This window comes from Nannobrachium achirus, assembly GCF_963921795.1.
Source record: "Nannobrachium achirus genome assembly, chromosome: 11".
Lineage (NCBI taxonomy): Eukaryota > Metazoa > Chordata > Actinopteri > Myctophiformes > Myctophidae > Nannobrachium > Nannobrachium achirus.
Genome location: NC_137820.1, coordinates 63549258 through 63563840, shown reverse-complemented (window position 1 = coordinate 63563840; position 14583 = coordinate 63549258). Strand labels below are relative to the sequence as shown.

Sequence of the window (14583 nt, the reverse complement as noted above, 5' to 3'; positions counted from 1 at the left end):
GAATAGTAGGCCTGCCCTACAGCGCACACACACACACACGCACACACGCACACACGCACACACACACGCACGCACGCACGCACGCACACACACACACACACACACACACACACACACACACACACACACACACACTCCACCCCCGTGGAGCGGCGAGCGCAACTACTGCCAGGACAAGATCACAACACAAGTTGGAGTGCGCCGTGGTGGAGCACTGTGACAAACTCCAAAGATCGGGTTGTGAGGAAATTAATATTGTGCGCTACGCTACTGCTTACGATGTGTCTAGATGTAGAAGAAGAGAGCGGTTGGTAACGTTTGACAAAAAGACGTGGATGTACACTAAATATGAAGTCAGGTAAGCGATATGAAGTCACTGTTTGATATTATCTTACTGTTTTGAATATCCATGCCTATTCCATTGTTTTTTTTTAGTGGACAAAATCCCATATTGTGGGCTTAAATATGGTAAAAGATCATAATTTATTTGCGTTTCTTTATATTCTATAGCTGTAGCCGAGTAGGCTACACTGTTTAGGAGTGGTTTTGTAAATCTCTCTTATTCAAATTCCTTTGGCCGTGACCCAAACCACAGTTTACCTTAGTCAACACATTAACAGATGTTGGGTTCTATTTTGTGTTGCTGATCAGAGTTGCTGAGTGGAGAAAATAACACAGATTTGGTGAGGGAGGGTGAAAAATGCATTTACTCAAGACGAACAAACATCTCCCACTACTGTCACTATCTGTTAGTTGGGTCAGCATGTTGCACTTTTATCCACCACAGACAGAAGCTTAGTCAGTTTCTTGACTTTTCAGTGTACCACCCTCACCTCACCTCAGCCCCCATCCCACCTGCCCCGGCCCCCTCTCCTCCTGCCTGTTGACGGCTTTATGAACAGGATTACTGGCTTGTTGAGAAGTGTAGCAAACAAACTGCATGTGATACATATTAAAGCCCCCTGGGGCTGGAGTGTTGTAGTAGTCGTACTTGGTCGTATCTGGTATTATTCATTCTCCATGAGGCTCTCAGCCAATTCTGTTCACTTCAATCCCAGTAATTGTTAGCTTGCTTGGCATCACATTGCAGGAGGAAACACTGCACAGTGCAGACAATACAAACAATAGCTTTAGTGATACTGGGGGATTTAAGGACAGGTCCACTAAAGAACCATTTAGGAGATAATAAGCCCATGTATACTTCACCTATCATCAGTCAACAGTTGTTTGTTTGTACCAGTAGCCATCAGGCTCAACAACCAATCCTAACCCCCTTGTTCTGCTCTGTTCTTTGGGATTACTGACTGCTTGCCTCTGGTGCACTCATACATGGACTGCTGGAATGTGCACTACATAACCTGACTGTTAAGGATATCTGTTGCGAGACTCACATATACTGTGTATTCACTTAGGGGTGGGCGATATGGAAAAATACAATATCACAATATTCTTCTAAGCAGTATCACGATACACAATCTTATCACAATTCTTTTTCACGTTGGTTTTTATGGTTATTTTTTCAAGTTACTAAACAGTGCAACCACCTACTGTACAAGGTAACAAAAACTGAAAGAAAAATGAGTAACAGACCATTAGACCAGTGGTCCTCAAAGTAGGGTCCAGGGAGGTCTAAATTGACCCTTACAAGTATGTAACTCTGACAGTATACAAATGAAACCAAATGGACCCGTAAGGGTCCATTTGGTTTCATTTGTATACTGGGGAGAGTTAAGAGGACACCATGACATTTTAAAGATTGAGAACTACTGATTTAGACCAAAATGTAGTTTTAAATTCATTCTGCAATGAATCTCTGTATTAACAATTCAACAGGATTTTATATGAGGCTCCCTCATTGTATCATGATACGATAGCTCTGAAAAGGAATATCGTGGAGACATTGTATCGTCTCAACGATATGTATCACCATATCACCCACCCCTATATTCACTCATACACTCATTGTTGATACTCGTAGCCCCTATGTTGATATGTTGAACAGTGGGTATCTGGATGATATTACTTACATTACAATACTTATATTGTCTCATATTCACTGTTGATATATCCATATATTCATTGGCAATAGATACATTCATGCAAATATTCACTGGTGGTAGATTGATTGTACTGTACATTTATTTTATACTTAAAGTTGTACCATGTAACTTTTTTTATAAAACAAATCTTAAAATTGTCCTAACTGTTAAATCGCTAAAGTTTTAGAACACCCACTCCGTTATTTTCAGCTTCTGAAGCCTTCTCTTTATATGTTTTCTATGATCCTGGCCGTGGACCGGATTTCGCGCCAAAATGACGTAATCTGCATCATCTGTATACGTTGTGTATATGTTGCCCAATCACATCGCCGATCATGCACACATGGTACACTACCGGCCAATCACAGCTTATCTGCTCTGGTCTCCAGGAAGCGCCTCCGCTTGGCTACAGTGTTTACCATGGTGAAGGATTTTAACCTCTTAATCCACAAATCCTGGCCAGAAAATTACGTTCTACCATGCGTTCTACCCCTCCACGGATTACTATCGGTCGCGGTGGTTTGCGGCGCCGCTCCGGTGGTCCGCGGCGGTGGTCCGCGACGACTCCGGCCAAAAAACGGCCGAAAAAAGCAATACCGCTACTGACCACTAGTTGAACTTACACAGTATAGCTTTAAATGTAGTGATAGAATATTCATATGTTAACTCAGTCAGACTCAACTCAAGTACAGTCTATTTATTTTAATTTTATCTTATTTCTCTCTACTCTTACCTACCGGTACCTGTTACCTCCTTCTGCTGTCAGTGGTGTGTTGACTGTGTTCTACACTTTTTTTGAGGGCATACATATCGTATAATCTATGATTCACGGCTATTCGTGTGGCCAGGGCAGACGCCAGTGCATAATGCCTATCAGATACGCTACTTTGAAAGGTTCACGAGGGCAGACGCTATTCATATTTTTATTTACGACAGCAGACGCCGTATACGTGTGTTACAGGTAGAACACAGCACTCTGCTGTGTCACCTAAATGTCCCCACATGGATACAAGTTTATCTTATATTTAACATCTGTCAAACTATTGGCCATTCTAACTGGCTCTTATTTTCATGTTGTATCAAATTGCAATGTCACTTTAAAGCTTGAACCACGTGATGCTGGATCCATCCATGGTCCTGCTGGTTCACATACAATAGATGCTAATGCTATACCAACAGATACAGTTTTGTAAGCATGTCCTTTCTTCATGTCTCTCCAGGTATGCAAAAGCCACCTTTGGCCCCTAAACCAAAGCTCAACCAACCCCAGAGGTCAGAGTTCTCTCCCTCGACCCCCAGACGAGATGGCGTCCCCCACACCTCGCCTGGCACGCCAAAGCGGGTCAAACCGGCGTTAGCACCCAAACCCTGCCTGTCTAAACTCAGTGCTGCCTCTCCCCCACCGGAATCCAACTCGCTCTCGTCAAAGAGCCTTCACCAGGTCTCCGTATTGGAGAAATCAGACAACCCAAAGAACATTGGTCTCCAGAACTCGAAAAATGGAATACAGCAAGAGAACAAGAAGCCAGATTGGGATTACATCATCCCCATCTGCCTGTGTACCCAAGAGAACTGTCAGTGCATGGGCAATGCTACAGACAAAGTCTCAGGTAAGAGTGAGAAAGACTTAAAAAAACTGCACAAAAATAAAACGGAAGAATCCGGAAAATCATTCCCTAGGTCTCACGTTCCAGTGGATAACAGAGGGGATAGAATGGACAGCGATGTGTCCCAAGTGACCAATGTCAACCTTCTGACAGACATTGTTCTACAGTCGACCAACTGTTCTAACAATAAAACTGTACCAGACACACCTGAAAATAAACTGATAGAGAACAAAAACCTTGTGGCAACCGTGAGGCCCTCTCTTCCTCTCAGAACATGGAGTGACGAGGCTAACGGTAACGTCATCCCTTCTAGCGCTGTCGGACCAGGACCAGAAGAAGAGTCCATTATTGGTTCCAACTGTGTGTCAGCCGCGCCCCACGCCAACCCCACCTCACTCCCAACGGGCCCTAAGAAGCCCTGTCCTGTCCCGTCACCGCGTAAGCCCAGGAAAGCTGCCCTGGCCCGGCAGGAAAAGGTGGAGGGCGAGGACGAGGAATGGAGAGGAGGAGGAGGGGAAATGAGCGTCAGAGAGGTGAAGGTGTCAGCGGAGGGGAGGAGCAGCCCGTCATCTCTGTCTGTCAGCGCGCCTGTTCAAGCCCAGAGCACCGCCGCTGGTAAGAGCGAGCAGGTCTCCTCGCTGTCGTCAAGGAAGGCATGCCCGCCGCCGGCACCTCCGCCCAGGAAAAAGCCCTTTCTGTCCACACCTGAGAGGACGCCCGCCTCCGCCCCTTGCTCACCCTCACGGGGCAGAGCAGAGGAGGAGAGCCGTGGCTGGAACAATGCTGCCTACGAGATGGAATGTTCGGTGGATGGCATTGGCGAGGAGATTTGGGAGGCCGCACGAGTGGGACGAAGAACAACAGATGACCGGGGGCCAGTTTACGGCGATCTTATGCACATCCCTCCTTCCAACGGTCCACGAAACCCGCCGGAGCTCGGTCGTCACCCGGCTACTGCCGTGGGAATCGGTGACGAGTCGTCAGAGGGTAATGGCGGGGCTTTAAAGATAGCGCCCAAGAAGCCCCAGAGACACAGCGCTCACATGGCGTGGATGCTGGAGAAGGACCCATCAGGGGAGATAGAGGAAGGGAATTCCCCAGACATTGAAAAGAGGCTCGAACCCACTGTCCAAGATGGAGGCCTGAGGGAGAGGAGAACCAGGGAGCTGCCTCTGCCTCCAGAGGAGACGACCAAGAGAAGCCTCTTTCCCTCTCTGGCGTCTCCTGGACACCGTAAAGCTTCTCGCTCCATCACGGGCAAGCAGAGAGCCAAGTCTTTCACCTCCGCTGACCTCCTCAGAGCCGAGGGACAGAAAAAGAACTCTTTCCGCAGGCTCCTTGACCTGAAGCTCTCTGTGAAGATTCTGCCCATGCCCAAGCTGAAAGCCAGAGGAGGCCAGACACCGGACAGCGCCGTGGCTGAAACGGAGCAATGTGTGGACGGGGACCGAGACGGTCTCCGGGGCTCCCAAGAGCACGTGGACACTGGAGTGTGGGCCGCGAGGAAGTTCTCCTGCCCGCACATTGGATTTGAGCAGAACGTGGATGGAGACGAGTTCTGCTCTGGTGTGGAGCAGTCCGTGGACTATGAGAACAGTCCTCACTATGAGGAGATAACAGACTATATGAACCTGCCTGTGGGGAGAGCGTCGGCATCCCACCACAAATCTACATATGATGATGAGAACATCTATGAGGAGCAGGAACCGTACATGCTCCATGCACAGAAACACACTGGGCACCAACAGAAGCACAGCGGCAGCGACAGGTAAAGCATGTTGGCCTTTAAATCTTTCGTCTTATTTGTCTCTCTTTGTCCTCACCTCGATACATCTGTTTTTCACTTCTCCCTCTCCCTCTCTCCCCCTCTCCCTCTTTCTCTTTCTCTCTCTCTGTATCCTGTCTTTCAAGCGTTTTATTTATTTTATGACAAAACACCAAGGATTATATGAGACCAACTGCAGTCTAACTAGACTAGACAAAACAGATTTAGAGTAGTAAACTAAACAAAACAGGAAGGAACTTGTAGACAAAACACAAATTGAAAAAAGAAAAGACAAAGACTCTAGCGTTCAACTTTGACATCATGGCAGAACCAGAAATGATAGGTCATACAGACTCTGAGGAGCTGTTTATGTGCAGAGATGAGTGACACTCTGTCAACAATACTCCTAGAGGGAAGTAAAAAAAGAAAAGTTAATGTCAGTCATCCCTTCCAGGTACAGTTGTGTTGACATTTCTGTCAGACCAGCACAGCAGACGACAGTGGCGTCGGTTCAGAAAAAGCTAAGGAATGGCAACATGACTGGTGTCTTGCGTGCAGAGTGCAAGACAGAGTTGCACTCTGAATCGTGTGGATTATATGCGTGTATAAACATGCATTCTGTGTACCTTAGAGTGCAAGACAACAGTCATGTTGCCATACCTTAGCAACAGGCATGATACCTTTATTTTAAGAAATACATTTTATTTTTTCCCCCGTTTCTACGGTTTCTTGGGCTGGATATGGCAGCCTGGAAGTGCAGCTAAACATTATTGTTAGTAAACGTGCCACAATTAACAATAATGCATTGCACCTGTGCAGCTGACCTGCGGAACCTGGGAATATACCATTTTTTTCAAGTGTGGAGAATATAATTATAATACCTTGTTAAAGTGACCATTTTGTTATTTAAAATTAACCTTTATTTCCCCTCCTGAACCCAGGGTATGGCAGACTGCATACCCCTGCCATACCCAATTGACGCCCCTGGCAGACGAGCTGCAGGATGGCACCACGTTCTTACCGTAGCCGTTTCTCTTTGTCAGAGAGGAGAACACGTTGATGTGGCACATTCGGTTGGGAAGGAATGTTTAGATGCAAACAATCTTGGTCCTGGCAACAGTTGATTAGAGTGAGCTGGTTAACAACAACCTGCATGGGCTCAGAGGAGATTTGTAGTTTTACACTAGGATTTGACCTTTTTTTTTTGCCATCTCACAAAAGACTCTGTCATAATTGAAAATTGTATTTGTGAAATCTGTATAATGGGACAATTATTCTTGTGCTTTATCAATAGCGAAAGTAGCTGAGCTACAAGCTCACAATGTGTCATGTTTCAAGGGTTTGTAAGCTTGTAGATCTGCTCTTTCAGAATAGGGATATGCTAGCCTTCATGTGGTTAATCGGTTTATGTCTAGTGTAGGTCAATTCAGAGCAATAACAAAAAAATATGCATGTATTAAAACATACATGCAGTTTTCTTCTTGAATATCTACCAATCCAAAAGTCAGTCTGCGCCTACAAAATGCAGTCTGAGGATTACGTGTTGTATTACAGTACCAGTGTGTGCCTCGGAGCAGCTTAGTATGTCAGCCCTTTTCACTCTGAACTGTGCAACAATCACATGTTCAAAACACGTTGAGCTGCTTCCAAGCGGAGTGATGATGCAAAGCAGTTACATGTCTCCATTCCGACATGTCTCCTTTCCAACACTAACCCTAACCCTAACCCTAACCTCTATGGAAGTGTTGCCACTCCGACAATAGGAAATCACTGTCGGAATGGAGACATGTCCCCATGCAAAGCATACGCTCTTGTATACCAGAGCCATGTAAACAATTTAAGATCACAAAGAAACATTAGCCTACCGAGTTAGATATAGATAGATGTTTTATTTGTCCTTGCGGAAATTTATTTTGCGGCAAGCATCCATCAGGACACAAAAATCACAACACATAACACAATACATAGTAGACAGATCACACAATACTTTGACAATGTGTGTGTGTGTACATTGCCAGATTTACACTGACTATTTTTGAAGTCTGTTCAGAATCTCATTTGTACTAAAACAATATTGAATGGACCATGTTCCCATCCTGAACCTATTCTTTTTGTGAGTGGAGTGGGCTCCCTTTCTGCAGTCTTATTGATGAAATTCTTCTGTACGATTGTAGCCCCAGCACCTTTCAAACCTAGATTATTAATAACCTAATCATTTCAGATCTACAAGGTCACATCAACAAAGGATCATAATAATTAGTGGGGAGTGACCCGTTTGGGATTGAGCCATTGCAGTGTTTTGGTTGGAGGTGGTCGGCACACGGCCAAACCACTCTGACCGAAGCATCTGGACCAGGCCTGGAGGGCTGTGTGATGTTGATGGTTATCATGAAATGGCTTTTCCTGCTCTGTTAAGCGCTCCATTTCCTGTATGCAATGCATGCATGCTGCTTTTCTTTGCTTTTTTCCCCCCCTCTCTGAGCAGGAAATGTTAGAATACATGCTGGACTGTATTCTCATGTTCTGTTTTTATTAACGAAGACGCCCTCCCTCAAATAATATGCTGATGCAGCTATTCTTGTTCCAAGTCCTACCCTCTCAGGCCCATAGAACTCACAGGCTATCTTTTTCCCTCGTGATCAAACTCAAAAAGTGTGAGTGCATTTACAGTATGTGTGGGTGTACTTACAGTACATGTGCTGAACTCACACTTTAATATGTGCATTACATAAACCAGTAAGACGCCTAAGGGTGAAAAGCGAGGTCGCGCCATCTGTCTTGGCCATCTGTCTTGGCCATCTGTCTTGGCCATCTGTGCCATCTGTCTGGCCATATATGGATTCTGTTAGTGTGGTTCTCCTAACGGGGCATCATCTCTGGGATACAATCCCTTTTATGCCCATATATGGAGATCCCTAACAGAATCCCTTTTGTGCCCAGATATGGAGATCCCTGCTCTGAGTATCTGACATCACTGTGATGTCACCTGTTTATGCCCATATATGGAGATCTCTGCTCTGTGTATCTGACATCACTGTGATGTCACCTGTGATGTCACAGTGACGTGTCAGGGGAACCACAGTGTCAGGCGTTACCCCTCCGAATGACCGGACAGACACGGACAAGCTGTGACGATTCTGAATAGCAAACTGCGAACTACAGTACGGTTGCAATAATTGTATGATGTTTTTAGTGTGTGCAACTGTATGTAAACCGTATGCATGTGTTTAAAAGTGTGCGGCTGCTTGTATTTTCACATGTACAGTTTGTGCAAGAGTCACTTCATTCGTTGGGACTGTTTTGACCTGTCTTAAAATAACATCCTGTCTAGGGATGGGACGATATGAAAATGTCATATCACGATCACGATTATTGTGACAAAAGAAATCGCGATTTACGATGTTATCTTGATAATCAAAATCCATTATCCTGGGGCCGAACATTTGCCAAAAAATAGCCGATCTACAAGCTCACAACGCGTCGCAACACGACACGTTGTGAGCTTGTAGATCGACTATTTTTTGGCAAAGACATTTGATAGAGAGTGAAAAAAGACTATCAAGTACGTATATTATAAGTACCTTTTACCAATTATAGAGGGTTTGAGTGGTACCGGATATGCAGTTCAGCAAATAAAAGGTGAATTGATCCCAGTGCATGACGGAGGACGATATCACGATAAATTAAATCTTCACGATACGATTATCACGAGTGTTTTTTATCACGATAAACGATAATATCGCGTATCGTCCCATACCTAATCCTGTCCCTTTTTTAGAGGCTCCGTGGATGAAGAGGCGGTGGACCAGTTGCACGACGGTTCCTGGGGGGAGGATGACATCATCATGGCCCACAGCTCTGATGAGGAGGAGGATGATGGCAGCTCCACCTCCAGTAAAGGAGATCCTTCTCACCAAGAGGACGAGCAGAGGGAGGTGAGGAAGAGGCTCCGTTGTGGCCCTTTTCCACTACAAGTACTAAGTGAACTGTGCCGTGCCATGAAATGTATTTCACAGTCTCTCCATACACTAGGGCTCAGTGTCAGTTGATAGTGGTAGTGGGGTAGTGTGCCAGGTGGTAGCTCCTTTCGGAAGCTCTCACTCCGCTGCGCTACGAGATGAGGTTCCTGCTCATAACCTGCCCAAATGAGCTTTTTCCGGGGGTTGTTCGCCAGGTTATCAACCGCTCTTACCGTCACCAAGCGTTGTATCCAAAAAGTAATGGTCCTATTAATACCCATCCCTTGCATCTCTACTTTTTAGCGGCGGGGGTAATCCAAACGATGTGTTGAAACAATACTTTAAACGCGCTCGTTTTGTCAGCTAGTTTTGTGTTTTTTTGTCAGCCTGTGGCCATTTCTTGCTTCGACCGCTTGGTGGCTGCAACACGGATTATAATGGCGAGTCACGTGACAGCTTCCGTAACATTTCACTGGGAAAAACACAGACCTGGCTGACAAAATGAGCGCGTTTAAAGTATTGTTTCAACAGATCCCCGCCGCTAAAAAAGTAGAGATGCAAGAGACGGGTATAGGACCATTGCTTTTTGGATACAACGCTTGGTGACGGTAAGAGCGGTTGATAACCTGGCGAACTACCCCCGGAGAAAAGCTCATTTGGGCATGTTATGAGCAGGAACCTCATCTCGTAGTGCAGCGGAGTGAGAGGTTCCGAAAGGAGCTAGCCAGGTGGTACAGTATGTTACTGCATCGTACTGTATGTTTTGTTTTGTTTTGTTTTCCATCCTCCTAAGAAAATGTACCTGGTATGTTTTTGGTATCACCTGCTCTGTTGAATTGAGGCAGAGAGAATCTGATTGTGTCAGGATGCACTGCCCTATACGAATACTGTCAATCTTTTAAACTGTCTTTCCAAAATGTGAAACAAATCAATATTGAGCAACTGCATGGCTTATTTATTGCCTAAAATGTCAGAATAAACTGTTTTTGTGATAATTAGCTTTAACTTTAGCGTTGTTTATCGCTCTTACACAGAGGGTTAAATGTCGCTATGGCGACCAGCTCTGTTTGAGGGGTCCTATACAGTAGAAAGTGAAGCTAGTCGAGTTGAGCCGGTTCTATGCAATGGAAGTGTTGAGAGGTGTCTGTGTGTATTCAAGTGAACACACAATGGACCCTTGTCACAGCTGAAATAACAGTTATACTTTGTTTCGATACCATGGGGCTGTTTCTGCTTTATGAATTATTATGGACACTAATAGGCTCTGTGCATAACTGTAACCTTCTGAAAACCTGGGACTACAGTTATCTTATGCACAGTTTGCATCAATTACATTAATGTCCTTCAGTACAGTACAATAGCCAGGTCAATGTGTAGTGTAGATATGAGAAATGTACCTCCAATGTACTGATATATCGTCGCTGTTATTTAATGCTCTACTCTGTCAAAAGCTCCCAATGTGATGCATTGTGATCTTGTAGATCTGACATTTTCACTAAAAGTAACAGTTTTGAACATACAAGCTAGGCTTCCACCTGACAGCGACAATATAAGAAAATGTATCTGTTCTGTAATCTGTACACATAATGATTATCTCACATTTATATAGAGCTTTTCTAGGTACTCAAAGACATTTTACACATACCCAAAACATGTTTTGCAACATTTCTCAACTAAATGGTACTAAGTACTGCATAATGACTCCATGTGGCAATTATTTGTTCTTAAAGGTGTATTCAGTGATAATGAAAGTGGCCGGGGGTCATCTTGTCCCTTACTGGCCTTACAGCGTGGAAATGTTTAGTGTTTTTATAGATTTTTTTACACCATTATAATGTTCTCGTTTTGATCATTAGACCCAATCACTGAATATCTCTAGGCCTACGTCTCCAGCTTCAGAATATGTACTGATTTACAACGAGACTGTGGCATTTTATGAGTTCAGTAGTTTACAATCTAGGCATTTAGCAGATGTTCTTAATTCAGAGCGACTGTGGTTCTCAAAACCTTTATTTTGACTATCATAACTAAATATCATAACATAAATACTCTACCCTGATTGGTCGAGGACTGGCTGGCCATCTCTGAAAATCTAGCTATGCTCGTAACACGGGCCATGGTGGAAGTCCTTATATGGTTAGCACACATTCTAGTGAGGAGAATGAATGGAAATTGTACCAATTATATTTTTATTTGAATGAAATACAATCACTGAATATACCTTTAATTATTCTTTGTTATGGACTTCTGTCTTTGTGTTAGATTGAGAACGGACCGAGGAAGAGCAAGATCCACCACATCGCCACTGAGATCATGAGCTCTGAGAATGTGTAAGAGCAGTCCTTTGTTTTCACTCCACACCAACAATTCTCTAGCGTTTTAATTTCAAAGACCCCCAGGTTGATATGCATAAGTTAATGGAGCCCCATTTGATATCATTTTTATATCTGGGAGCCCAATCTATACTGTAAAATCAAAATGACAGACCCCTGGTAACCCCTCAGGACCCTTAACCCAATGTTTCTCAACCACTGTGCCTGGGGACCTTTGGTGTGCCCCTGAGAAGGGTCAAGTGTGCCCCTTGAAACTGCTTGAAAGCCAGTATTGTATTTATCATTTTAAAGATGATTTAAACTAGTGAAAGCAGCCGATCTACAAGCACACAACGCCTCGCACACCGCGAGGCGTTGTGTGCTTGTAGATCTGCTGTTTTCATTACCGTTGTGTGACGGCCTTGTATGATGAAGCAGGGCTTTACTTTGCGAAGAAACGTACACATTTGAAACTTGGAGATACAAGGTTTCTTCCCGACAGTGAAGAAACCACACACCAAGTATTATGTAGGTGTGCCCATGGATTCTTGGGACATGAAAAGTGTGCACATGCAGGAAAAAGGTTGAGAAACACTGCCGTAACCCCATGCTGAGATCCAGGGCTCTACCTCAGTGTGTCTCAAACACTGGGTGGGGACCAAAAAATACATTTTCAGAAATTAACCCATTTAGATCTGAGGCCGATTCTAAAACTAGTGATCAAGTTAGAGTTACTGTGTACAACCTCAACAATCCACCACAACAACAACCCTTTTTATTTTATTTTTTAACTCTGCCCACTTACTCTCTGTTCAGGTTCGTAGATGTCTTGAAGCTGCTGCACATCGTAAGTAACCTAGTTTTTATACATTTGGTTTTCACAAAAACAAGTTCTCTATTTTCTGGGTGAAACGTCAGCAGCGCTTTAGATCAACGCTGCTGTTGTGTTTAGAGCGTGTGTGTGTGTGTGTGTGTGTGTGTGTGTGTGTGTGTGTGTGTGTGTGTGTGTGTGTGTGTGTGTGTGTGTGTGTGTGTGTGTGTGTGTGTGTGTGTGTGTGTGTGTGTGTGTGTGTGTGTGTGTGTGTGTGTGTGTGTGTGTGTGTGTGTGTGTGTGTGTGTGTGTTATCTGCTGCTGTGAGCTTCAGCTTGTGAGCCAGGATTGCCCATATGTGTTTGATTATGTTAGCCACTGAGACACACCCCGTGTGGGACAGACAGCATGGACCCTGCAGTCAGCCCCGCTCCTCAGTCTCGCCCACATTCGCTCACATTCCTCACGGTCTTTTCCCCCAGACTTCAGCGGTTTGGTGAACTGACGATAACACGCGTCGGTCTGAACTCAGTGAGTGAGTCATGGCTGTTTCTTCCTGTTGTGACAAACTCAAAATGATACTGAGTAAACTTCAGAATATTATTATCAGATCTATGTGTCATCGGTGCACAAGAAGAACGTTTTAAGATTTTAGTTTTGGTTTTGGTTTTGGTTTTGTTTTTAGCACAAAAGCCCCCAAAAGGTGACTATACACACACACACACACACACACACACTGTAACATCCAGCTTCTCAGTGTAACTGAGAATGTAACATTTTACTTTGAGTTAAATGAACACTGTGTGGGAGTCAGTAGGACTGAGTCAGAAAAAAAGTTTATTTCACACAAAGATTTGGAGGATCCCCTGTAGTAACTCCGAGGACCCCCTAGGGGTCCCGGAACCCTGTTGAAGACCCTTGGTCTAGTCCGGTGTCCAGGAAGGAGCTAGTCAGACCAGGTTTAAGGGAATGGTGATGTGTCATAGGGCTCTTCACTCATCCAGCTTCTCACAGGATGATGGGGGAGGAGGAGGTAAACAGTTTCATGAAACACAGACAAACTCTAGTGATTCACAACCTTCTCTGGGTCAGGGCCCACTCCAAAGCGTTCCCACGGCCCACCCACCTGACCTCTTAACACGGCATTCATGAGCTGATCCTTTTAGTTGACCTTGTACCAGTGAACTGTACTGTCATGAAACGGCACCTTTTCCTATGCACATTTCTTATAAATACTTCAATCATAGGGGTCGGTTAGGGGAGTCCTGTGCATTTTCAGAGAAGAATTGTTTGAATGACGAGTCAATTGACTGTGTTCCGGCTTTGATCAATGGAGAGTATACTTAAAAGGAGTAGTTTTTGTCTCATTCCTAAGCCAATACTTTGATTACCGTGTCTCCTGCTGGAAATACTACACCCAGTCATCAAACGATTGGCTTACGGACAAAAAAGAATGAATTCAAGGTTTTATTTCATGGGGCGTGCAATTGGTGAACTACTCTTTTAAGTTCCAATTTATTGGTGTCACAAATAAACATGATCAATGCAATCGTATTAACAATATCCAGTTCATGCCACATGGTGTAGATTCAAGATTCAAGATTAATTTATTTGGTCCCGAGGGAAATTTGTCTTGGACATGCAGGCTGCTACATAACATACAACAGGACAAGACAGACAGAAAGAAAGAAAAATTACAAAGAATAGTGCAAAACACACAGTGCTGACATACAGGTCAAGTGCATACATTACATTACACTAGAGTCACCACACCCCACTAACAGCCTGAGTTTAACAGAGTAACGGATATGGGAATAAATGAGTATTTGTATCTGTTCAGATGTCTTTTCTTGTTTTTGACTTGGACTCTGTAACGTCTACCAGAGGGTCGCAGTTTGTATTCTGAATGAAGGACATGAGAGGGGTCGACAATTCTTTTCTTAGCTTTCTTAACAACATTTTCCTCAAAGATTGCTTGAAGGGTGGGGTGCTCCCTCACACCCATCACCTTCAATGCAATCCGAGCTAGTCTGTTAATCTGTGCTTTTGACCTCACCGTCAAAAGTAGGCCCAGTTCTTAACCAATTGAA

At 44.3% G+C, this 14583-nt stretch overlaps 1 protein-coding gene across 1 annotated transcript in view; it reads left to right on the top strand.

Moving 5' to 3' along the window:
* Positions 1-279: 279 nt before the first annotated feature.
* The window catches only part of LOC308294530 (FYVE, RhoGEF and PH domain-containing protein 6-like), a gene marked incomplete at both ends in the record, with an annotated part of 57906 nt that continues 43602 nt past the window's right edge, over positions 280-14583 (top strand). Inside the window, 6 exons of the mRNA XM_080737263.1 lie at positions 280-307; positions 3260-3649; positions 3734-5414; positions 9190-9346; positions 11633-11700; positions 12499-12529. Coding sequence (XP_080593389.1) covers positions 280-307; positions 3260-3649; positions 3734-5414; positions 9190-9346; positions 11633-11700; positions 12499-12529 — 2355 coding nt within the window. The remainder of the gene's footprint in view (positions 308-3259; positions 3650-3733; positions 5415-9189; positions 9347-11632; positions 11701-12498; positions 12530-14583) is intronic.